Here is a 27,587-nt window from a genome sequence, read left to right as displayed (position 1 = left end):
TACTATATTCCTAAGATATCAGGTGTAACATCAGTATGTATACCATAATATCTTGCAGTGAGAATAGAGTAGATGCCGTGAGAAACTCCACACTAGTCTTATGGCAGATTCTAAGTTTGGATGCAATATCAAATGGTTGTTTTTCATAGAAAATCCTGATATATTAGTTAAATAAATGTAACAATGTTATGTCGTCTTTTGGTTCTCTTTAAAGCATTGATACCTGAAAAGCCATAGACCAGTTTTTTCTTGAATTCATTGAGTCGCATTAACTTTACAAGATGTGTGTAAGTAATGAGATGCTCACTTATCTTGTTCTCTCGATTTCACACCTATAGTCATGAAAGTATGTAGTCAGTATCATGTATGTCATGTGTTTGCTGCTTAGCATTTCTAAATGAATCCCACACATCACAAATGCAGCCCACACCTGTTTTGTGGCTTTTAAGTTTTAAATGTAATGTGATAATAAATGAAAGAAATTAAAGATTCAAGAATGTCTGAGCACAAGTGCACTAGAACAGACCAGGTTTATATTCGTTGATGTAATTCAGATTGATTCAAACATATTAAAATCATGCCTTTATTCATTTTCATACTACAACTATATGCTGACAATAATTTACAATTTTAGTATTATTACCGACTAGTAGATGATAAAATCTAACAACCTCCTGAAAAGCAGACACCTGCAAAAGAAAAAAAATCCTCATGTAATGGAATTTTTGGATACTCAATCCTCAAAATATATTAAAATCATTTAACTTGATTTTATTTAGAAAAGAAGAATTTTTTATTTGTTAATAAGTGTAATTCTGGTGGATTATTGCATAATAAAGAAGTTTTATGGTAGGCACTGGTAACATAAAGCATATATTTAAGCGCCACCGTAGCGCAATTGGAAGAACAACGGTACATTGCGCCCTTCGATTGGAATAGGCCTAAGTTCGATTCTCGTCGCGACGGGAGGAATCTTTATCTGGACGATTTCAATCGAAGGTGAGTTAGCCGATCTCATATGGAGGTAGCAAGGTTTTTCATCCCGCATACAGACAAATCGGCCCTTCAGAACACACGCAATTTACAGACAAAAATACTAGCTGTGGTAGTGGTGGAGGTGGGCGGTAGATGGCGTTGATGGAGATGATTCGTAGTAGAGGTTCGGTGTAGTGGTTGGGACAGTTGTAGGTGTCCTTCCGCGATGAGTCTTCAGACTCCTTGGAGATGTCACGAATAATAATAATAATAATATATGCACACATAAAATGCTGATCTCATTTTATGGATTTCATGTAAATAATTTGCAATACTGAGGATTGAAATTAAATTTAATTTGATACTTCCAATATTTAATTCTCTCTCTCTCTCTCTCACTCACTCACTCACTCACTCACACACACACACACACACACACACACACACACACACAGAGAGAGAGAGAGAGAGAGAAAGAAACATGATCAGAGGTACAATAGGACAATGTGCTATTCATTATCCTCTGAGTGTTTGTCAGTTGGAGGAGGCCTTAAAATTGCAGTTTTTTTTCCGATATTTGAGAAACTTCACACATTGGTATTTATTTAGATTACAATGCTTTTTTAAAGGTGATTGTCTCTAATAGCAGATGAAAATTGTCTAAATGCTAATATGTAGGAATTCAGAGAGAAGTGAAATTGTGTGCTTCTTGCTTTGAAGTCTTCCCCCGAAATGTTTGACATTTAGGAGGAGAAAAACAATTGTTTCTAAGGAGTAAGTGTATTCTTTTATGCATCTTTCTAAAAGATCATACAGGGAGTTTTTGTTTTTAATAAAAGACATTTCTTTAATGTACAGTTATCTCAAACTTTGAATAAGTTATATGGTTTAATAATATACCAGATTAGGTACTGTTTTCTAATTGAAACAATTCTTAATCTGCTTAATACATGTATTTATATTGTATATAAAACTTGTTTTATTTCTTGAAATATCAACATATTTCAAGACTGTTTTATAGCCATTCTTCAGTTGACTGTAAAACAGCATTGAATATTTATCTTCTTTTCTTTTACTTTGCACAAGATATTATATGCAGTTTTTTAATATTTCTTTTGATTTCAGATTACTCCTCAAACACTCTCTGAAAATTCCTTTTGGGTCAGAGTGCAAGAAGATAGGCTTGCAGCTGATGATATTTTTGATGGTTTAATATCTAAATTTTCTTCAGTTCCACCTTGTAAGTTTAAAATATCTTGTATGAAAAAAAAAATTAACTTATTATTTTTTTTTAAACATGAATTTGATATTTAGGTGTGCTTGTTTGTCAGATTATCAGAAATATATTCTAACAGATCATAATGAAGTAAAATAATTATTTTCAGAGACTTATTCTTTGAAATAATCCAGCATATTTTTTGATATATGCAATATCAGCAACTTTAGAAATATTTACTTTCTATTCATTAGCAGTATTTTGTATGTTCATGCAATAAGCAATCAAAGTATTAATGTGCTACAGGTTTCCAACCTTTCATGAATAGAATTGCCATTAATGGTTGGTGGAGTGGGGCAAGGTATCTTGCCATTCAGCAGTATATTATACACTGCTTGCATCATCTATTACATAAGCATATGCATTCTCATAAAAGTATCTATTAACTGAAGTGTATACTGCATCACAGAGTTTTTATAAAAGTGACACAAGAGTTTTCAGAATTTCTTTCTGTCATATGTTGTACCACCTTACCCCAGTCCTGAAGATACTTTCATTTGCAAACTTTGTTTGCTCACACTTGGATAAAGGATTAAACTAAATTTATTATAATTCTAGTAGCAAGGCTTATAAATTTATTATACTCTAACCAAGTGAAAAATAAACTTTCAACATCTTTCTCTAAATCCAGAGTGATTTATTAAAAAAGGGTGGCACACCATTTGGCAACTCCTATAGGTAGAGATGACCTACTAATGCTTCTGCCTGGTATCCCCACTTGGGCCTGGCTCCCACTGAAGAGACCTCAATAAAGGTCGAAACTAGTCTGGGTTGTGGCCCTTCCCTTAATGCATAACATTAGACATATCCGCAAGGAGATGTGTTTTGCATTATGGGAGATACTGAGATAGGAGTGTTGGTAGCTTGCTCCACCTTTGCAAGGAGTGCCCTGGTGTTGTACCACCTTACCCCAGTCCTGAAGATACTTTCAGGTGCAAACTTTGTTTGCCCACACTTGGATAAAGGATTAAACTAAATTTATTATGTCATATGTTCGTCTTGTGTGTGTCACAATAAATAATTATATCTGTTCTGTATATCAAATTAAATTGTCATCTTGCCATCAAAATGATACACAAATAACTTAGTGCTTTGTAGTTTTATTTTGATTTTTTCTTAGAATGAGTGGCCAAATCATTTGTTTCATGAATTTTGAGTTCAAACTTTGGGTATAGTGCTGCAGATGCAGTATGCCAGCATTCTAAATATCTGCAAACCAAAGGAATGAATGCTTTGTGGAAGAGCACTGCATTTGACTGGTTCAAAAACCTCTAGTTCAAACCTCTAGCATCATTCCTAGAGCCACTTGGTTTCATTGGACCTGTGACTTCAATTTAAGAAATAACCATATCTTAAGATATCCATTTTGAAAATATGAATAGATCAAAGCAGAGATGAGAAAATAGTTTTGGTAACAATCCAAAAAAGTTGCACCACTCCTAAATACTTACTACTCTCATTTTGTATGATCACAGAAGTTTCAATTTTTTTGCATGACTTCACATCAGAATATCAGCTCAGCATTGAACTGATATCTATAAAGAGCCTCAATTGAATGAAAAGTGGGTTTACTTCAACTATCTGAAATACAAAATTACAAAGCCATTCTGAAATTAAAGCATCCATACCTTTAGCTCCCTACCCACAAAAGAAAGAGAAATTTGTGAAATAAACATTTAAAAAATAATGACAAATAAATCTACAGGGTGTTCGGGATAAATTTGACATATTTATAATTAATTATATTTTTCCGTAAGTTACATGTATTAACACACACTTCTCTTCATTTAAAAGTTTGGACCCTTCTTCATTCATATACAAGATGTCAGAAAGGATGGATAGCTGGAACCCACCTGAATCATGGAAGAGAATAACTTGTATCATGATGATTCGTGCCCGCCATCAAAATAAGGATATTACGACTGCTGCCCAATGCTCCCTGAATACAGTAAAAACAATCAGGCATGAACTAGAGACTTGCAATGGTGACTACGAGGATGTAGCAAGAAGAAAGATCCCTAGCAGACGATCTGATTGCGTTCGTACAGCAGAATTCCTCGCAAATCTGCAGGAACAGGTGTTGAAGAACCCTGGCATTGGAATTCGGGCTTTGTTCGTGGAGTTGCTAACTGTAGTCAAGCCCTGGATAACAAGGGTAGCCAATGGTAGGCCGTATGTATGGCAGCAGGATTCGGCCCCTTGCCACACCTCTGGGAAAAGTCAAAAATGGTTGTCTGAAAATTTCTACGACTTCACCAGTCCAAATGTTTGGCCTCCAAACTCCCCAGACCTTAACCCCATGGATTATTTTGTATGGGGCGCAGTTGAAAAAGACACCAATCGCACTTCCAGTAATACAAAAGCCCAGTTAATGGATAAAATTAAAACAGTTTTTGCGGCCCTTCCCAGGGAGACTGTAGCATCAGCTTGTTCGAGGTTCCGAAGCAGAATTGAAGCTGTGATCGATGCTAATGGTGGTTATTTTGAGTAAATCTTGTTGATAGTATTGTAATTAACTCTGCCTGTAATGTTTTTTTGTCAATTCATTAAATTTAATAGATACAAAGAAGATTTTCTTTTTCCTTACGAAACTGTCAAATTTATCCCGAACACCCTGTATATGTTTAAAAGAATGTATGAAAATAATCTCCCCTTCTTTTCAATACATGCTCTCCACTGCATAACAGATTGTTTTCAATCATTATGGTCAAACTCTTTGGTTGTTTTCTAAACGCTACTCTGACCTGTTCATCATTTAGAAGTCTGGTGGAGCCATGTCCATGTACTATGATCCACAACTTGAAATCTGAATCTCTTCAATAGCCATAGATGTAAATGAAGAAGTTGCACAGCATCATTCCTAGAGCCTGGACTTGGTTTCATTGGACCTGTGACTTCAATTTAAGAAATAATCATATTTTAAGATATCCATTTTGAAAATATGACTAGATCAAAGCAGAGATGAGAAAATAGTTCCAGTAACAATCCAAAAAAGTTTTACTGTGACAGCTTTGAAAAACTCTCATAGCAAAATCCTGAGCAGAAATCCAGCAGGTTCTTATCATTATTATTAGCCTTGCCCTTTACTCCAGATTTTTGCAGCAAATTTCTATATACCTGGTGGAATTCATCTGCTGTTTATATCTCCAGTCAGTTGCCTGTTGTAATGACCTGAAAAATTCTTCCACTTCTTCTTTAGGGAAACCTTCTGTGGGACCATAGGCCCAAATTCATTGTCTATTTCCCCATTTTAAATTTTGACCACATAACTACTTGAAACTGCCTTCCACTCAAGAAGTTATCTTTGTTTGGTGTTAAATGCCACTCATTTTGTTTCCTTAATCATGAAATATAACAGCTTATATTATTTAGTACAGTCTCACCTGTTTTTATTTTCTTTTTCTCAGTAATGCCAATTATGCCCACATGGTACTTTCTAGTTTTTTTTTCCATGTTTGATTTCCTTTCCATTAATACTCTTTATGTTGATATTAGTATCATCAGTTCTTTTGACATTGGATTTGTTCTATATGTTAGCATTTGTTCCAGTAACTGACTTTTCACTGTTTGTCCTGGTTCCTTGCTGGCAGGAAAAACAGCTAGTATTGAATATGATTGTGTTGTTCCATCATGTATATTTCTGGTTTAATCCCATAAAGAGTGCAGTTTGGTTGGCTAAGTCCCAGATTGCCAGCCCATCCTCTTTCAGTCAGTACTCAGGAATACTTGCTAAGGTGGAAATTAGATATTAGGTTCAGAAGCATAAGTCAATTTTCTGGATTCCTTAAAAGCGATGTAGAGGTCTCTTCCCAGTTATTTGGCTTTGGCCTATCCATCTATTAAACCAGAAATAAAACTGAATGTGGGAATTATAAAGGAATTTCTCTACCAGGTCTTGTATAAATCATTTCTTGATTTATACAAGAAATGTAAGAAGAGGCTAAGAAAAATTGTGTAAGATGACATACTTTGGATGAAATTTTCACTCTGTGACAAATATTTGTGAAATCATGGGAGTACAACTAGGATCTGTAAGTTTTGTAGATATGGCAAGAGAAAAGCTGTTCAGAATGCTAAAATTGTATGGGATAAATGGAACATTATACACAGCGATACATAGTCTGTATTTAAGATGCAACTCAACAGTTAGCAATGAAGGACATACAGAAGGTGGTGTAATATAACATTTGATATAAAATGAGGTGATAAGGCAAGAGTTCATTCCATCTCCACTCTTATTCATCATCTGTGCATATTGCATTATGAAAAAAAAGACTGATATCTGAATCTGAGATATCAAACTTTGTGTTATGTAGGTAATGCTGTATACTGCTAAACAAATCCACTGCAAGTCTCCAGGATTTATAACAAATTTGATCTGAAATTAGCAATATAATGACCAGAACTGTAAAATAAAATAAATAAAATATTAAAAAAAAAGCAGGAGCATGGAAAACTTCATCTAATTCTCATTAAGAACCTATAGAACAAGTAAAATATTTCAGCTATTTAAGTAATGTTTAGTGAAGATAGCAAATAAATATGAAAATAGACAACAGAATAAGCAAAGCTGGTATGGTTGGGATCCTGTTGAAGAAATGTATTTGGAAGAAGAGAGAAATTAGCTAAAACATTAAACTAGCAGTATGCAAGACAGTGTTCAAATCACAGTTTTAAGTTATGTTAAGACAGTTTTAAGTTATGCATCAGAGACCACAGATATGAGAGTCCTGAGAAAGATTAAGGGTGTGAACAGATGGTATCAGTGCAGAATGATAATCAAAACTGGAGGCATAGAAGAGGGACTGTGTGTTTGGCATTGAGGAATATGTGAGCAGTACTTATCTGAGGTGGTATGGCTACTTAAACAGAATGGGAGAGGAAAATTTGTACACAATTTCTAAAAATATCCTAAAAGACAATATGATATTTTGAAAATATTGAAGTGCCGACAGATAGCAGACTAATATTTTAGAAAAAATTTTGGTCAGAAGGTTATTAATGTAAACTTAATCATGTAGTACTCTCATATCTTGTACATCCCTTGATGTTGACAAAATCTTTGAGTTCTTGATGTAGGAAAAGGTTTTTCTTACAGGAGAAACTAAAAGGTTCATTACTTAATCAGGAAATATTTTGGAGAATGCCGTAGCATCTACAATGTACTTCATGAAATATCTTTATGGATTTTAGTTTTTCCGTTGATATATGTGGGATGACAGAGCGTTTTGATGTTATTTGATCTTTGATTTCTTTAGGCCTCTTGTAAAGACCCTTGCTTGATGTGAAGTCATTTGATTTATTATGAGTGCTCCATGTACAGTTATTTTTTAAATGTTTGTAGTTATTTGTCATTTACTATATCCATCATCTTGTTTCTGTAATCATTCTGCTTCTATTTGTTTTCAAATTAAAAATATCTTTATTGCTTATGAAATATGCTCTAGTGCTTATGTTAAACCAACCTAATTTAAATATTGATGTGTTAACTTCTCAAAATATGGGAAACATTAATTCTAAGGGATCTTATGTGACAACCAAGGTTTCCAGTGGGCACCCTGCTTAAGATTCTAGGTCAGTCTACCAAGTTTCTCTTTGTTTGTGTTACTGAGACAAAATATCGAAGTATTAAACATTGGTTTTAATTCTTTCCCCATTACTGTTTTCACTCCATTAAGTCTCCCCACCCAGCACTTAAGCCTAAACACATGATTATGTGATAGTGCTGCATAACAGAGTAGTGAATAAGACAATTTGTATCTTTTAATCCAGAGATAATACTGTAAATCAATCCATCTGCCAACTTTATCTAATACCTAATAGTCCTCTTCACTCTCCCAATACCCTTGATCTCTTTTTAACCAGTTTTCCTTCCAATTATACTGCACAGTAACTCGGAATCATAATCTTGTGCAAGTTTTCTTCCCATTGTGCCAAATGTGGCAGCCTCTGAAACTTCTATTCTTTTTTCATGATCAGACTATAGCTTCCATTCTTCTGATCCAAACACCTACTCTGAATGAATTACAGAATTGTCACTGGCATGAAGGCCTTCACTCCCCACTCCACTGAAACTTTCTCCCCCAGTTTCCAAGCCACAGTTTAACAAGAAGTAATTCAAGAAGCATCCAAGACAGTTAAGAAAAAAATTCAGTATGTAACAAGAAGTCCAGTTTTATACTCACCCTACATTGAAGCACACAACAAAAATGAAAAACAACCATCAGCATATTCAAATGACTGAAATGACTAACAACTAAAACTCACTTCCTGTTCAAGCAGTCAAAGCTGAGCAAAAGCTGCAATCTGCCTTTACAAGAGATCAGAAGCCAAGACAGATTGCAGCTTTTGCTCACCTATCTTTTCACCTCTCTCTCTCTTGCTCTCTCTCTCATCCAGATGGCACTATTGCTGTAGCACCTAAAGAAACAGCTGACCATCATTCTTCAACTTCTGCATAAAAAACCAAAGCAAATTGCTTCCTACTATACCAGAAAGTGCACCGCATGCCTCCCATGGTCTTTTGACAAAAAGACATCAGAAGAATCTATAGTAATCAAGATAGCCAAAAATAACCAAATAAAAAGTCTTCTGGATGGTATCTTCTCAGTTTTACTTAAGTTGTGCTCTAGAACTAATGCTTGTCCTATATCATCTCTACGTTGCTTTATACTGAGCTGGCATTTATCTTGATACATGGAAGTAATCATAGTTATCTTATTCCACAAATTGGAGATAAAATGCTGCCATCAAACTATTGACCCAATACCCTCACCTTGATCCACTCCAAATTAATGGAGAAGATCATCGCCAGTTAATTTTTTTACAATGTAGAGGTTGATCAGTAACTATCAGTATGGATTTTTCCACTCTAGATTCACAGTAGATCTTTTTAGCCTACAGTACCTTCCATTAAACTTGCCATGGAAAGGTTTGGAGAAACCTGTACTGTTGGTGTTGACATTTTTGGAGCATTTGATCATATTTAGCATCAAGACCTGTTCAGTAAATCCATCATTTGGTCTGCCTTTGCAATTAAATAACCAATTAAGTAACTCTGCAATTAAGTATCTAGCTTTCTCTCTCTGGTTGTTCATTGTTTGTCATGGAGGGGGACCTCTGGATTGAAGATAGTTGTTGGAAGTTTTTCCACTTGGAAAAACTTGGAAACTAAGCTATGAAACTGACTGGATAGTGACCCTTCCCATAATATATAGTATTATCCATACCCGTAAGGATATGTGCTTTGCATTATGGGATACTAAGGTAAGTAATGCGAGAAGTTATAAGCTTCTATATATGAGTTGCCCCAGTCCTGAAAATGGTTCAGGTGCAAACTTGTTTGCTGACACTTGGATAAAGGATTAAACAAGTATATAATTTCTTGGTATCTTTAATTCAAAGCTTAACCAAGTAGAAAAACTTCCAAAAATCTAAATACTTGTCTGTGCAAAACCAAAACAGTAGGAAAATTTTTACATTGGAACTGTCATGGGTTTTGCCAGAATATCAATGATATCAAGATTCTGCTGCAGAAACAAAAACCTTTCTGTTTCTTTTTGTTTGGTGCTGAAGCAGTTATTCAAACACCTATCGGTGAAAGTATGTAACAGATTGTATTGTCCAGGAAGCAAAAGCTGCAATTCCAAAAACATCATCTTGATTTCCACTGTAGCCAAAACCTTGGTGAACTCAGTGCCAAGTAGTCAAACAAGATCAGGGCAGTGCATGAGGTATATTTTGTAGATCCATCAAATCTCATTTCTTTCGACATTCTCAGGCAAAAGCACATTATGTTAAATGTCAGAGTCAAAAGCAATCTTGGATTCAATTTACATCATCTATTAATCAAACAATAGATTCAAAAATCGTGTAGAATAAAACCAGAAAATTGAAGGTCGATATAAAATTCACCATCCACCTTGGATCATAATGGATGTGTTACTGAATCCAAAGCCATGGCTGACATTTTGGGAGAAAAATTAGCAACAGAAACAGTAGTTAGTCTTTTCTACAAATGGGCTAGAGCCATACAATGATGCTTTCATTAAGAAGGAACTAAAAAGAGCACTGTTACTCCCTCATTCCAGTGTAGCAGGGCCTGATGACATTTATTCATGAGATGAATAAATGTGTTCCATCACATTCTCTGGCTCTCCTTCTCTTGCTATACAACAGAATAATTAAAGAGGAAGAGTTTCTGGATTCTTGGCGTTTGCTATTCTAAAACCTGGAAAGGATCTGACATAGGCAAACAATTATTGACCTATTTCTCTGACATTTTTTCCAAAAATTTCACATTTTTGGAAAAAATGGTAAATGCAAGACTTCTCTGGTACTTAGAAAACAACGAACTTCTTTCCAACACACAATGTGGCTTTCGTAGACACTGATCAACATTTGACTATATGGTTTGTTTAGAAACGTGTTCTTGTTTCAGGAAAGTGTCTCTTGTACACCTAGTTTCACTCTTCTTTGAAATGGAAAAAGCTTAAGACACAGCCTGGAGATATCAGTCTTTTAATATGCCATATTAAAAGACCTGCCTCAAGGGCTCACTCTAGTGAGTACGGGAATGACAAACCTGAGGTACCTGATGCTGGACCATGCCTTACTTCTTGTAATGTAAGACTATTATATTATCTGTAGACTAGTCCCTATCTTCTTTCTTTATACTTTCTCTCTTCTTGTTCCTCCCCCCCCCCCAATGCTATTAGAGTAATTCGAGGGCTAGGGGTGAATCTTTTCTATATACTTTATTTTCTACCTTTAGTAGCGAGAGGAGTAGCCTATTTTAAGCAGTGGGAATCTGCTGCTCTCCCAGGTTTGAAACCATACCATAATGGTTTCCTGAGGAAGACAATGGGAAACCACCTCAGTATTATTTCCAAGAAATGTGGTGAACTGGCAAAAACGGGGTCTATCAGCAAATGATGGATGTCATGCCTGGCAGAATAAGAAATGAGGCTTCTCAGGTTGTTAATCTATGAAATCTTCAAATGGACAATGAGGATGGGATCCCAAGTATTGAGGAAAATGGGAAGAAAATAAGACATCCAAGAGAGAATGAGATAGAAACTATACATGTTGCAACTTGGAATGTAAGAACAATGTTAAGAGCTGGTAAATTAGAGAACTTGAAGAAAGAAATGGAGAGGAATAAATTGGATGTGGTTGGTCTAAGTGAAGTCAGATGGGAAGATATAGAAGATTTTGAAAGTGATGGTTATAGAATTATATATTCCTGTAGAACACAGGAGGAAAGTAGAGTAGCATTTGTTTTTGAAAAGGTTAAAAATTCAGTAAAAAAAATAATATATAAAAGTGACAGGGCGATTATGATTAAACTGAAAGCAAAGCCTGTGGATATAATGATTATACAGATATATATGCCCACATGTGACCATGATGAAAATGAAGTAGAAGAGAGATATAATCAATGGAAGAAGACAGAGCTAAAAGGCGTACCATCTCGATGAGAGACTGGAATGCGGTAGTAGGTGAAAAGGTAGAGAAGGGAATAACAGGAAGATATGGCCTTGGAAAAAGGAATGAGAGAGGTGAAAGACTTATAGAGTTTTGTAAAAGACACAAACTAATCATTGGTAATACTTGGTTTAAACTTCCAAAGATAAGAAGATATACATGGAAAATGCCAGGTGATATTGCAAGATACCAGATTGATTATATGTTAATACAAAACAGGTACAGAAACAGTGTAAAAAGGATTTCAACATATCCAGGAGCTGATATTGACCCAGACCATAATTTGCTTGTTATGGAATTAAGAATACGATATAAGAAAATAAACAAAGGTAAAAGCAAGAAAAGGTGGAACCTAGAAAAACTCAAAGGAGATGCAGGTAGGAAATTCAGAGAACTGGAAAATAAAATAAGGAACAAAGAGAATATATCTGAAGAAACTATGGATGTTAATGCAAAATGGAATCAACTGAAAAACTTGATATATGAAACAGCTGCTGAAGAGATAGGTTTTGTGGAAGGGAAAAGAATTAAAAAGCCATGGATTACAAATGAAATGATAAGAAAAATGGAAGAAAGAAGACGATGGAAAAATGTAAACACTGAAGAGGGAAGAAGAAAATACAAAGTATTAAATAATGAACTGAGAAGAGAAACTGATAAAGCAAGAGAGGAATGGTTAAAAACAAAATGTAAAGAAATTGAAGAAATGGAAAAAAGGAAGCGATATGATAAAATGTTTGAAAAAGCAAAAGAAATTACAAATATTAAAAAAGCATAAGAAATCTGCCATTAGAAGATAAGCGAGGAAAACTGATTTATGATATTGAAATACAGGGTGAAAGATGGAAGGAATACATCGAAGAACTTTACGCAAAAAATGAAAGACCAACAAAAATTGAATTGGAAGAGCAAAATGAAATCTCAACAGAAGAAAGAGGTCCTGAAATACTAAAGAGAGAAGTAGAAATAGCAATTAAGGAATTAAAAAGTGGAAAGATGGAAGGAGTGGATGGAATACTAGTGAAATCCTAAAACAACTGGAGAACAAAGGTATAACAGAAACATGGAAACTCGGCAACCTCATTTACAAAACAGGAGTATGGCCTAAAGATTTCACAGAGAGTATTTTTATACCAATTGAAAAGAAAAGCAATCCTGCTAAGTGCAGTGACTACAGAACTATAAGCATACTCTCACATGCCTCCAAAGTACTGCTAAGAATATTAAATCAAAGATTGTATAATAGAATATTGGAATAATAGAATAATAGAATAGTGGAGTATTTTCTGGGGGATGATCCATTTGGATTTAGAAAAGACAGAGGAACCAGAGATGCAATTGGAGTAATGAGGACCATATGCGAAAGGAATATAGAAGTAAATAAAGAAGTTTATATTTGTTTCATTGACCTTGAAAAAGCATTTGACATGGTGAAATGGGAAAATCTAATGGAAATATTACGCAAAATAGGTTTAGATTGGAGAGACCGAAGGTTAATAGCTGAATTATATATGAACCAGACAGCCATAATAAAGACAAAAGTAAGAAAAGCTAAAAAATGTGTGATTGGCAGAGGTGTAAGACAGGGATGCTGCCTGTCACCGACGCTCTTCAATATATTTGAAGAAGAAATGATAAAAGAGGCATTTTATGAAGAGCAAAGAGGAATCACTATTGGAGGAAGAACAATACAAAATATTAGATTTGCAGATGAGCAAGCAATATTAGCTAATACTGAAGATGAATTACAGCACCTAATGCAAAAATTTTAAAATATATGCAAGAAATATGGTATGAAAATTAACGCAAAGAAAACAAAAGTGATGAGAGTCTCCAGGAAACCAGGAAGTATCAAGGTGATGATGAATGGAGAAAGTGTAGAGCAAGTGAGACAATACAAATACCTTGGTAGTATAATACAAGAAAATGGAAAATGTGACATGGAAAGAAAAGAAAGAATTAACAAAGGAAAATATGCCTTTTATAGCAAGAAAAATTTTATTAATAAAATGAATAAAAATCTAAAGAAAAGGCTTATTAAGTGCTGTATTTGGAGGCTTATATGGGTCAGAAACATGGACAATTAGGAAGAAAGAAGCTAAAATGTTGGAGGCATTTGAAATGTGGTTATGTAGAAGAATGGAGAAAATAAAGTGGACTGAAAAAATCACCAATGAAGAAGTATTACAAAGAGTTGAAGAAGAAAGGAATTTACTAAAGACCATAAAAAGAAGAAGAAGAAAGCATAACTGGATAGGATATGTATTAAGAGGAGACAGCCTACTGAAAAGAATGATAGAAGGGAAAATTGAAGGAAAGTGACCAAGAGGAAGAAGACGACTAACGATGCTTGATGATATAATGGGAACAAGAAGATATCAGGAAATGAAGGAGGAAGCAAGAGACAGAGGAAATTGGGGGAAGAGAATCTGCTGAGTAATACCATTGGACCTGTCAAGAGGCAGAACACTAATGATGATGATGATTAAAAGACCAAGATTAAAGAGGTCTGAGAGGATACTCTCCTGTCATTAAAAACTTTGTCCAGCTGAGTCTTCCAAGTGGGAAGCATGTTATCTTGGCCATATCAAGAAGGTGTTCCTCAAGGCTCTGTCTTAAATGTGACATTTTTTGCTATCAAAGTTAAGTCAATCACCGAACAGCTTCCTCCCACAGTAGATAATGTTATACATTCTCTATTTCGTATTTCTCAACAAAGACATACGAAAGTATGTTTTGTCTTTGTCTTTGTTGTTCCTTAGTTAAAACTTTGGGAACTGTCGTGAGTGGTCAACAGCTGCCATTTATTTATTTCTACTAGATCTTATGTTCTCATTCTCTATAGTTATTTGTTTTATGATGGCGCCAGTTAGACTATGTATTGAGTGTGAGATTATAAGAATTTTAACTGAAGATAAAGCAGATATTGTTAGCATTCCCTGCTTATGTTAATTTTTACCTTTAATTAGTCATGGCTTAATTATCGATTGCTTAACCTTTATCTTATGCAGGTTTAAATTTTTCAGGATGGCATTAACAGATGTCGGAAGTTTTTTCCAACTTGGTTAGACTATAATAAATTTAGTTTAATCCTTTATCCAAGTGTAAGCAAACAAAGTTTGCACCCGAAGATACTTCAGGTGCAAACTTTGTTTGCTTACACTTGGAAAAAGGATTAAACTAAATTTATTATAGCATTAACAGAATCAGTCCAATTTGTTGTTCACAAACCATTTAATTAAATCAAAAAGGAATACTTACACAATCTGATCCATATTAACACACACACACACACACAATTGCATTACAAGTCTTTGTCAATTTTAATTCTTCTTGATTCAAACTTAGTTCTATGTTTCTTCCCTTAAAGTTAAATCACAATCTGGTAATTAGTTTACGGAATTGCTACTAGAATTATATTATCTAGTACAGTACTCTTCTTACTCTTACAATAATTAATTATACACAGTTGATATTAAGACACACCTTAATTCACACAATCTTATTGTACCCACATATATAAGTACTTACAATTCTCATTCAGCATTGCCTTTTTCATGAATCTTTTGTCTACACAAAAGTGCTCCTTTTTCTTTTCTTCTAGTGGCTTGTTCATGACTCCCCTCCAAATTTCTTTTTTGTCCGAGTCATTGATTATTCTATGCCCTTTAGGACCCTTAACATGGCATCAATGTGCAGCTCTTTCCTAGCAAGACATCCCAACAATTGATAATATTTCTCATGGCAGCGGACCCAGGTAAGTGAAGATTGAGAACCTAAGACGTCTGGCACTTCTTTTTCGATGCCAACAACGGCCCTCACATGGTGGTGGACCCAGGTAAGAGAACAATGAGAACCCTAAGACAAAGTCCTTCTCAACGTTTCACCTTATAAAGGCCTGGACCTCCGTTGTGCACATGTGCACTTCTCTCGAAACTTCCATGTATGGTCATGTATTGACATTCAGACATGATGGTGTCTTATTTCACGTGCCTTTTGAAAGTACCGTATTATTTTAACAAAAGGCTCATGGTTGAGTTATTACAAATACAAGATTATTACAGAAAAAATTGGACATTTAAGTGTAATCTCCTTAGAAAAACATGTAAAAGCAAACATGATAAGTTACATATCATGAGAGATTTTACAGTAATAATGCTTTTTATGCCGATGACTTCACAATTCACTGCCATTCCTCTGCAATATGAAGGTAATTGAAAAACAACTTCAACAAGCAGTTGATCATGTCTCTTCATGGACTCTTAGTAATGGATTTAGATTTTCAGCAGAAAAAAACTATGTACACTTCTGCCGAAAATGTATCCTTGACTCAGATCCCGGTTTGAGAATGGGACAAAGTATTATTCCAGTAGCACCAGAGGCTAGCTGGCACTGATCTTTGACAGAAAGCTTACATTCCTTACACACACACACAGATTTGTCAGATGTTATCAGACTCGGACAAACTGCACAACATGTTTAACTTTTTACAAAGAAGTAATTGACATAAGCACATTTGATTATGAATTATATTTTTGTGTAGATACTGCATTGCTTAGTTTATAATTTTTTTTTAATTGCTTTTTTTTGTACAGAACATATTTACAGATGAAGTGTACTATCATCAGAAAAATTATGAATATGATTTGAAGTTACAGTAGATCATTGATGTACAGGAAGAAGAGTGTGGGAAAACATTCCAGAACCCAGAAGTATTTCAATGTTGATAGAGAAATTGGATGACAGCAAGCCATCCACCTCAACCACACAACGAATGACCAGAGGGATACATAAAATGGTAGTTTGGTAAGAAGGTCTCGATGCTCAGACATGATCAGATGCCTTGGAAATATCAAAAGAGACCACAAGTTTGTCTTTTGTCTGAATCTTTTCATGACCTGTGTCCAGAGGTGGTAAAGTTAGTGGAAGGATCTTTTTTAGCATGAGAATGGCAGAATCCTTGGTGATCACAAACTGGCAGGTCTCTGTGTAGTGAAGGCTGGTTATTGATGACCTTCTCCATTAATTTTGAGGGTATTGATGTGAGGGCAGTGGGACATGATTTGATGGTTGACTCATTACACTTTTTAGGAACAGGCTGGATAAAGGCTTACTTCTGTGCTGTGGGTAGATGCCATATGAATATGACAAGATGTATTGGCAGTACAGGATTAGTATTAATGCTAGTGTAAAGTTTTTAGTATGGCTAGAGGGATACCATACTCTGGACTAGCAAACTTACTAGTGTCAAGACTTAACTATCACTATAGCAAATTTCTAGAGATTGAATGAATAGTTGGTTATAGTTGAGGGTTTGCTGTAGCAAATTTCCTTTAACATAGCACTGTTCCTATGGGCATCATTTGGAACTTTTTTTGATAGTTTGTTATAGTGAGTAATATCTTGAGATCTTCTGTGCCACTTTGTTCCTGCCATCGCTTTGGTCTTCTGGTACTCTTACCATCTCTTTGATACTCTTCATTTTGCCCATTTTTGAGTGTTACTTCTTGCAATATGATCTGCAAATTGCCATTTGGATCTTTTAATGGCTATTACAATGTTTCTTATTTTGGTCCAAGTTTTGACTCAAGTATTGTGCTTTCTGTCTTGAATGGTAATACCAAGCATTGGCCTTTCCATTTTCTTCTAGGTAGTTCTCAACTTGTTGGTCAAATGTTTAGTCAAAGTCCACGTTTCATTTTCATATGTTATGACTAGAAGTATACAGCTATTAAATATTTTTATTTTAAGACAGAATGGAATGTTTGCTTTGTAGTGTTTCCAAAGACTACCTAACCAAGTTGAATTCTTTGTACAATTTCTTACTCAAAGCATCCTACTACTGTAATCTTTTGTCTTAGGTAAATATAAGAAGTTACTATATCATTTTCTCAGTGTTCTATATGTACTGGCTTTTTGGTTATGTATTTATTATACATTATTTTTATTTTGTCTTTGATCCTTTCATTTTGCTTCTTACATTTATTGGTCATTTGTTGAAGTTCTTCTGCAAAGTTTCGTGAAAGAACAGTGCATTGCAAATACTAAGATTCCAAGTATACATTCAAAGCCTAATATCAGTGTTGAGCTATTGCTGTTTTTTTTTTTTTTTTTGGTGTTTATTTATTGATTTATTTTTTTCTTTTTTAAGAATTCATGTTTTTAAAATTTTGTATTTTTTTTTTAAGCCAGTTCTGCACATTACATAAGAATAAGTTTTCAAGGTATATATATAATATACTTCAAAAACTAAAATTTTGGAAATCTGATTAATATAAATTTCATTTCATTGCAGTAAAAAAACAAAAAGAAAAGGTTGAAGACAAGAAACCATCTAAGAAAGTGAAAGAGCTTAAAGTATTGGATGCTAAATCAGCTCAAAATTTAAGTGAGTAACTTAGTGGTGCCCTGAAGCTATAGTTCATGTAGCTCTTTATGTTTAACTATAAATATAAACAAGCAAGCTTTTTTTTTTTTTTTCCATTATGGAGTTTCCTAAAAAAGAATGAACTTTGGCTGTGGTTGTTTTTCAAGATTAAATTACAAAAAGGAAAACATTATTATGTTATTCAATGTGAATAGTCATATAATGATGTTATTTGCCTACCTTTGCAATATTGACTCTTCTGAATTACCAGAATCTTTGGGAATGAATTAATTTCCAGTCGCTTCAAGGAGAAAACCATTAGATATATGAAAAAAAGTATGTGAAAATTGTGGAATAAACTACTGACATTATGGAATAAAATATTAAAAATGATAAAAAAAACTTAGTCAAAATGTAATTAAAAAAATGGAATAATATAGTGAATGAATATGGAATAAATAAATAAAAAATATAGTGAAATTCACAAAAATATAGTAAAAATATAGAGAATGTGATGGAGTCAGAAATAAAATGTAAACCGAATTAAAAAAGATTTTTTTAAAAGAATCTAAAAACTGAAAATATAAGTATGTAAATTAATATAAAAATGAATGTGGCCAATTTATATGGTCTAAAAACTGGTCATGTAAATAAAGATTTTAACCAGTGGGTTTAGAGAATTTGAACAGCATGTGCTGGTATCTACGCTGACAACAGCTTTTGTTAGTGTAGATATATTAGCATTCACTATATTATTCTGTTTTTTATTCCATAATTTTCACATAATTTCACATAATGACTTTCTCCTTGAAACAACTGGAAATTAATTTATTCTGAATGATTCTGTTAAGAAGAGTCAATATTACAACAGTAGACAAATAAAATTATATTACTATACATATTGAATAATGGAAATAATGCTTTCATTTTAATAATTTAATTTTGAAAAGGCAACTATAGTCATGAAGCAGTTCATTCTTTGTAGGAAGTTCCATAATGAAAAAATGCTTTTGTTTATTTTTATGAGTGAGTAGCTGTGTGGGTGGGTGTATATATAGGGTAAGCAAAAGTCACTTGACAGTTAATGTCTTGCAATTGACTGATCCTGAACATCCATTGAAAAAGCTGAAATAACATATCTGTGTATTAATTGATTTTTAAATGATTTTGTTTAACTCTTTTTTTCAGCGCCCTTTTTTATTTTATTTCATCTTGCATTAATAATACATCTAACATCAACAAACATCATCTTCATCAAATTGCTGATATGTACCCTCAAGGGGGGGTGTACAGGATATTATGATAGTACTACATGAAAAACTTATATTGTTACTAACTTCCTATCAACAATTTTCTTCCAAATCATATTGAATAATGGAAATAATGCTTTCATTGTAATAATTTATCTTTCAATTATCTTTCAAGACTCCAACATTATCATATCATATAATTCTGTCTTCTAAGGCACTTTTTTACTGTATCAATCCAGCAACGTCTTGGCCTTCCTCTGGGTCTTTTTCCTACTAACCTTGCAGATAACACTTGTTTTGCTAATCTTTTCTCTTCCATTCTGTTCAAGTATATTAAACATATATATATATATATATTTATTATTGTTATTATTGTATGGACACCTCCATGGAGTGAGAAGGCTGATCTTGGTAGGCCCAATATATCATACCACTTCTTGAACCCATTAACAGACAAAGCACTCTGGCAACCCATTCCACTCATTCACAACTTTCCAAGCAAAAAATCTAGTCCTCACACAGCTACTAACCACATTTTTATTCAATTTCCAGGAATGACCTCTTGTTCTGGCCCCTCTAGCTAAGTGCTGAAAATTTTTCCCCTGCATCTCTATAAAACTTTTTAGCAACTTAAATCTTTCTATCATATCCCCTGTTTTCCTCCTATCAACTAACTTCTGCAATCCACACATCCTCTCTATCCTTATAGGCAATATTCCAAAGACCACTCACCATCTTGGTTGCTTCTCTCTGAATCTTCTCCACTCCTTCCCCATCCTCAAGAAACCCAGGAGACTAGACCTGAGCATAGTAATCAAGATGTGGATGTATCAAGGCCTTATAAAGAGGAATACCAACTTTCTCATCTCTATTTGTTAGCAATATGTCCTCTAAACTTTAACTCTCTGTCTACTACCACCACCCCTAAATCTCTATCTTCATCTGTTTCCTGGAGTACAGTTCCAGCAGTGTGGTACACAGCTTGTAATCTTATTTATCCTAAAATGCATAGTTCTACGTTAAACTGACATTCATTATCTTTTGTCCATACTGACAGCCTATTTAAATCTTCCTACAAGCTCTCAACATCACCTTGATTCACTATTCTAATTTTGCATCATCAGCAAACAACTGAATATTTGCATTCAGGTTATTTCTTGTATCATATATATACAAATTAAACAGTAATGATCCTAATTCTCGTGGAAAGGCTTAGACGTTGGTTATGCATTTTCACTATATTATTTCAGGAAATTATAACGTACTAGGATATACATTAAAATAAATTTTAATATATTTCTATATTTCGGCAACGTCACGCTGCCATTTTCAAGAACTTAGGTACAAGATACGTGCACGCAGCACAGCACAAACAATAAATGAGTAAGAAGAATGAAGCTATTATTTCTCCTAAAGTCCTGATGGTGCCCTCTAGTGGGCGATGATGGTATTCTTGGGCGATTGGGCTGGAGGTCTTCTGATGAAGGTTTCCCAAATTTGAGGAAGTCTCATACAGCCAAATTTGTTGAGGTTTGGTTCGTTTCTTAGGGCTGAAGCTGATTCTATGAAAAGCCTTTCATATCTGTTTTTGCTACGGTGTATTATCCTGGCTTTTTTCCACCGTATTCTATGACAGGTATCCAGAGCATGGTCAGCAAGACCAGAGTGGCTGTATTGGTGAAACCGGATGTAGTCCTTGTGTTCTGAAATTCTGATATTTGCTGTCCTGCCTGTTTGGCCGAAGTAGGACAGCTTACAGCTGCAAGGGACCTGGTACACCCCAGGTAGGTCTAGGGGGGGAAGGTTGGTCTTTTGTTGAGCGGATAAGGGATGCCAATTTTTTATATGGTTTGTAACAAGAAGTTAAGTTATGTTTTTTTAGGATTTTTGTGATTTTTTCTGAGGTGCCTCGGATGTAAGGTATGGTGATGGATTTTACACTTAAACAACCCTACAGCTTACAGCTGCAAGGGACCTGGTACACCCCAGGTAGGTCTAGGGGGGGAAGGTTGGTCTTTTGTTGAGCGGATAAGGGATGCCAATTTTTTATATGGTTTGTAACAAGAAGTTAAGTTATGTTTTTTTAGGATTTTTGTGATTTTTTCTGAGGTGCCTCGGATGTAAGGTATGGTGATGGATTTTACACTTAAACAACCAACACCCCAGAATCAAATTCACCCTGGAAGAGGAAAAAAACAACTGCATTCTGTTCTTAGACACACTGGTCCCCGCCAGCCTGATGGAACCTTGGTTTTCTCAGTATATAGAAAACCCACCCATACAGGCAGATACATTCACCAACAATCCCCCCCCCCCCCTCACAACAATATGGAGTCATTAAGACACTACACAACAGGGCTAAACTTATCTGCTCAAATGACAATGCCCTAACCACAGAACGAAACCACATCCTCAACATGTTCTCAGCCAATGGCTACCCCCCCAAAAAAATCCAAAAAATATTAAAACCAGTAAACCACAACCCCCCCTCCCCCTCACAACAAGGATTACTCTAAATCCATCACCATACCTTACATCCGAGGCACCTCAGAAAAAATCACAAAAATCCTAAAAAAACATAACTTAACTTCTTGTTACAAACCATATAAAAAATTGGCATCCCTTATCCGCTCAACAAAAGACCAACCTCCCCCCCCCCAAGACCTACCTGGGGTGTACCAGGTCCCTTGCAGCTGTAAGCTGTCCTACTTCGGCCAAACAGGCAGGACAGCAAATATCAGAATTTCAGAACACAAGGACTACATCCGGTTTCACCAATACAGCCACTCTGGTCTTGCTGACCATGCTCTGGATACCTGCCATAGAATACGGTGGAAAAAAGCCAGGATAATACACCGTAGCAAATACAGATATGAAAGGCTTTTCATAGAATCAGCTTCAGCCCTAAGAAACGAACCAAACCTCAACAAATTTGGCTGCATGAGACTTCCTCAAATTTGGGAAACCTTCATCAGAAGACCTCCAGCCCAATCGCCCAAGAATACCAACATCACCCGCTAGAGGGCACCATCAGGACTTTAGGAGAAATAATAGCTTCATTCTTCTTACTCATTTATTGTTTGTGCTGTGCCTCCGTGCACGTATCTTGTACCTAAGTTCTTGAAAATGGCAGCATGACGTTGCCGAAATATAGAAATATATTAAAATTTATTTTAATGTATATCCTAGTACGTTGTAATTTCCTGAAATAATATAGTGAAAAAGTAATGATCCTAGCACCGAACCTTACAGCACACCACCAGTCGCTCACCAGCTTTTGCCTTGATTCTGCCCCCTCCATATGCCACTATTTGATATCTGTCCAGCAGCCACCATCTTATCCACTTAACCAGCGTCATATCCATTCTCATTTGTTCTCATTTGCATAACAGAGTTCCATGCGATATGCTGTCAAATGCTTTTGCAAAATCCAGTAGAATTATTGTATAGCCATTTCCTTTATCCAACTCAGCTGTCACTCGATTATAAATCCTATCCTATCCTTCTCCTCTGTATAGGATCGGTTGAATCCCCCCTCCTAATGATGGATTACCGGCATATTAATGCAGCCAGTTCGCCACCACTCTGCTGCATCCCCTAAGGGCGATATTCATGACTATCCGTGTGTGTTCACGGGGCTGGTTTGCCTGCTTGCTGGATGAAAACCCCCCAGATAAACTGAGGGGAAGGGGAGAGCCCTGCTCTCTCTACACCCAAGACTGGCTAACTTGACTATGGCTGAGGAAGATCCTTAAGCTCCTCACGTCGTCGACGGGAATCAAACCTAAGACACTCCTTCCTCAGGCATATGGTTGCAAAGCGCATAGCCACTAGGCTAACCACGTGGACCTATTATAAAAAGTCAGTAAATTACTAAGGCATGATTGGCCCTTCACAAAGACATGTTGCCCTCAAACAGTATTATATTTTTATCTGCCCATTCTTGAATTATCTTTTTCACCAAGTTTACCAGTACTTTTACCACCATGCCTGAAATACTAATCGGTCTATAATTTGCTACTGCAGTCTTAGAACCTCCCTTATGCAAGTGAATTAGTTTGACCTCTTTCCACTCCCATGGAACTCTATCAGAGCTGAGACTTAAATTAATGAATCTAGTCGGAGGTATTGCTAGTTCCTCTGCCCGAGCTGATATTCCATCTAATCCCACAGCTGTATTTACATTGAGATTCTGCAATATCCTAAGAACCTCCAGTTCATCCACATCAGTGTCTGTCACATATGTTACAACAGTAACTCACTTGGGTGATATATCATTGCAAAGTGGTCACTCAGTAACTGGACTATTTTATCTGCTTCTGCCACCTTAGTTATTCTTCCTCTTAATTGCCTAGCAAAATAGCTCTTTGGTATTTCCTTTGACCTACTCGACTACTTTCTTCTCATAATCTGAGTTTTCCTTCATTACAATACTGCTCACCTTTCATGCCTGACCCTTGTACTGTTCATGAATTTGCTAGTCATCTTTCTCCTTATATGCCTTCCTCAGCATTTTCTTTTTCTGTAGCTCATGCTTGCACAGCCATCTAACTGCTGCCTGATTAACCCTTCTTATCTTAGGTATATAATTTAATATTGTTTTCTTCTAGATGCCACTTAATTATCTCCCATGTGCTACTAACATCCTTTCCTTGCAGTGTTTTATTCCATTTCACAGATTCAGGCTTCCTCCTAAGCTGGTCATAATTACTTACCTTGTAATTCTGCATATATCCCTTTTTGACAGAATATTCCTCATGTTTTGCAATCTCCCAAGTGAAGGCTGCATGATCACTTTTGCTAATTGGAGACAATGTGACTACCTTGGTCCAATACTCTCGCACCTCAAGTCCTCTCCATCACATGCTGTTTCGAGTAATTATTTCTCGGTACGTGTATAAATTCCATTTCCTTCCTGCCATGTGATCTCCATAGTTGAAGTCCCCACCCCCCAATAATCACTCGACCTGTAATCATTGTACTAATTCCTGTAAAAGTATCAGGAACAACAGGGAGGTATTTTTAACACTAATGCCTATAATGTTTAGCGAGGTTGCACTAACTTTGCTAAAAACACCTCTCTGTTGTTCCTGACACTTCTGGCATTTTATATAGATACTGCAGCATTCCTATTCAATATTTTTGCTTGAGAAACTAGATTCTAAACTTCGTCATTCTCACGCTCACTCACTCACCTCATGGGTGCCTTCACACAAAAATTTACTTGCTTCCATCCTAATCGCTTAAGTTTTCCTGAATTTGCACTTCAGCATGATTGGTTAACAGTGTTCTCTCCAAACACTTTTAGTCATGCCATCTGGATACAAAAAAGTAAGGTGAAAGAAATAATCTTCTTGGCTGGCACAAATAATTTGAGAGGCAAAAAAGTATTTGAGGGAGGACGTAAAGAAGTTGTTAGAAGAAGCAAAACTGAAGGGAGAGAAGGTGAAGATTGTAAGGCTGTGCCATGCATCAAAACCATTTAGATGCAGTCCATCAGCATTGTACAAATCTTTCTTTCTGTCGAACACAGATCACAGATCCTACATCATTCCTTCTGCACAACCTATGTATAGATCATTAGCTAGCAACACCCTCCTCCTCAGTTTGCCTCTATCATAGCATGGCAGAGACTTACAATCTTCACCTCTCTCTCTCTCTCTCCAGTTTTGCTTCTTCTAACAACTCCTTTACATCCTCCCTCATAGAGAGAGGGAGGATGTAAAGGAGTAAATTTGCCTCTCAAGTTATTTGTGCCAACCAAGACAATTATTTCTTTCACCTTACTTTTTTTTTGCATCCAGATGGCATGACTAGTATCATGAATTTTTGCACAGGAAACAAGATTTTATTGCAATTTCATTAAGTTCTCCCCTGATCATAGAGTATCTGTATATAATTTTCTCCTTAACTTGTTTTTCTAGTTTGTTCGCGCAATCTTTATAATTACTTCGAATCACCTTCTTCCTCATCTCAGCCCTGCTAATCCTCTTCTGCAATTTTTAAATCCTTCAAGAGTGCTAATAACCACACAACATACATTATTATTATGTGACACCTCCAGGGAGTCCAAACTCATAGAGGGAAGGCACCTACTCTACAACTCTGTCTCCACCACTCAATCCACCAGCTACAACTAACCGCAACTACACCAACACCATCTACCACCAACCACCACTAATATTTCCACAGACAATCACAAACATTCATGCCCACAGTGGGATTCAAACCCGCATCCTTTTGGCTGGAGAGCAGATATGCTAACTACTCGGCACCAAATGGCCAAATTTCACTGATTTCTGTCAACATATTTAATTAGATGAAATTTTGAAATCTTGTCTACATTGTAACATTAACTTGCTTTACTTCAGTTTATAGCTGTCTGCTAAATGATTCAAAATCCTATATGTTTATATATTACTTGTTATTCATCTCAGGTGTATATCAAAAACAGCACAGTTTGTTATAAATAAGATGAAATTTGCTTCTCATAATCATTATTTCAAATCCATAAGAACTAAGAAAAAATTTCAAAAACCTATAAGAAGATTTTTTAAATGAATTAAAGTTGAGTAGCTTTTCTAGGTAAACTATACACAGCCATCTAACTAAAATGCACAAACATTATTAAAGAAAAGGGGAAAAAAAAAATGAAAGTTTGAAAACAAGTGCCAAATCTTGGCAGTTTTGATTTTGCTATCCTGCAAGGATAGCAAAATCAGAACTCCATGGTATTTTTTTTTGCGGTTGTTTAATACTTATTTCATCATCATCATCAACAACAATGGGTCCAATGCCCGTAGGTGTCTGCTGCCATCTTGATATGATTCTTCCATTGCATTCTATTTTGTGCAAGATGACTCAGTTTGTGTATAGAGTTTCTGCACCATTTGACGATGTCATCGCCCCATTCTCTGTTTGGTTTTCCTCTTTTGTTCTTTCCTTCAATTATTCTGAACAGCAACGTTTTTAGTTTTCTCTCATCATTCATTCTATATATATGGCCAAATAGATGTAGTTTCCTTTTGATTATTTTCTGGATCAGGTTTTCTTTTGGTTGTATTCATCTGTAGATTTCCTCAGTGTTCACTTTCTGTATCCAGCTTATTCTCAAGATCTTTCTATAGCACTTCCTCTCAAATGCCAATAGCCTCCTTTCAGATTCTCTCGGGAGTACCCAGGCCTCGCATCCATAGAGCATGCTGCTGAAGATGCAAGTTTCTACAATGTGCAGTTTAGTTTGCATCTTTATAGCTCGCCTCTTCCATATTTTGTCCATGGCTTTTAAAATAGTTGTTGCTCTGGCTATTCTAATTTTTCTCTTTTTTGGGGTCCAAGTCATGCGTCATATGGCATCCAAGATATGTGAAGTGTTCCACAGTTTCCAGTTGAAATCTGTCTATCGTAACTCTGTTCAGTGACTTATTTCATATTCTGTGTTAATGAATTAATAAATGTTTTGTTTTATTGTTTATCAGAACTCAGGCTTATGATTCAATGACAGTTTGTTCTCTGCTTATAAGAGAGCATAGCCTAATGATAATTAAACATAGTGATGATTGCATCATTCTTGGTGTTTAAAATTGCAAGTGAATTTTATTTGGTAACTCTCCAACACTGCCATCCCAACAATAACAGCATATTGTTTGGGATGGCAGTGTCATATTTTTAAAGATTTAATACCAATATATTCTCCCTCCTCTCTCTCTCCATGTGTGTGTGTGTATGTGAGAGAGAGAGAGATCACAGACATGACCTATAAATAGTATTTTGTGTTTATTTTGTTTTATTTCACATTTCTGTTTTATTTTCCTTTAAATCTTTATTTGGTAAAAATATTTCAGATCATAATGCTACCAAACACTGCTATATCAGACTCACTCACTGTAGCATAACAAATTAACAAACACAGTCCTATATGCAAAATATTATTCTAAAGGAAATGCACTATAGTAAATCCATTACAACAAACTGATCGTATATAAATTTTCATAAATCATTGGGTAAATAATAAACTGAATACTTTTTTAATGTAGTGATTCTTCTTGGATCATTGAAAATGTCTGCTGCAGAGATGAAAGATTATATCCTTAGGATAGATGAAGAACGCCTCACAGATGCAATGTTGCAGCAACTTACACGTTATATGCCAGAACCTGAACAACTTAATAGACTGGAACAGTATAAAGAGCAGTTTAATGAACTTGCTGAAGCAGAGCAATTTGCTATTACA

The 27,587-nt window shown here is 35.4% G+C and overlaps 1 protein-coding gene and 1 long non-coding RNA gene across 4 annotated transcripts in view; one reads left to right on the top strand and one right to left on the bottom strand.

The window, feature by feature from the left end:
• LOC150106717 (protein diaphanous-like) overlaps positions 1 to 27,587 on the top strand; it is a 303,611-nt gene that overhangs the window by 172,138 nt on the left and 103,886 nt on the right. For all 3 annotated transcript variants that reach the window (XM_090393305.1, XM_090393307.1, XM_090393306.1), the window contains 3 exons: positions 2,101 to 2,215; positions 18,033 to 18,125; positions 27,391 to 27,587. In XM_090393305.1, coding sequence (XP_090249431.1) covers positions 2,101 to 2,215; positions 18,033 to 18,125; positions 27,391 to 27,587 — 405 coding nt within the window. The remainder of the gene's footprint in view (positions 1 to 2,100; positions 2,216 to 18,032; positions 18,126 to 27,390) is intronic.
• Positions 570 to 27,484, bottom strand: LOC150106718 (uncharacterized). The gene is made up of 2 exons (XR_016548370.1): positions 27,378 to 27,484; positions 570 to 689 (listed from the first exon to the last, which is right to left on the bottom strand). It is a non-coding gene; the product is annotated as an uncharacterized LOC150106718 (long non-coding RNA).

Source organism: Typopeltis vanoorti, chromosome 5, assembly GCF_054136105.1.
Source record: "Typopeltis vanoorti isolate ZY-2024b chromosome 5, IOZ_Tvanoo_1.0, whole genome shotgun sequence".
Lineage (NCBI taxonomy): Eukaryota > Metazoa > Arthropoda > Arachnida > Uropygi > Thelyphonidae > Typopeltis > Typopeltis vanoorti.
Note: the sequence above shows the minus strand (reverse complement) of the source record. Positions and strands in the feature narration are given on the sequence as shown.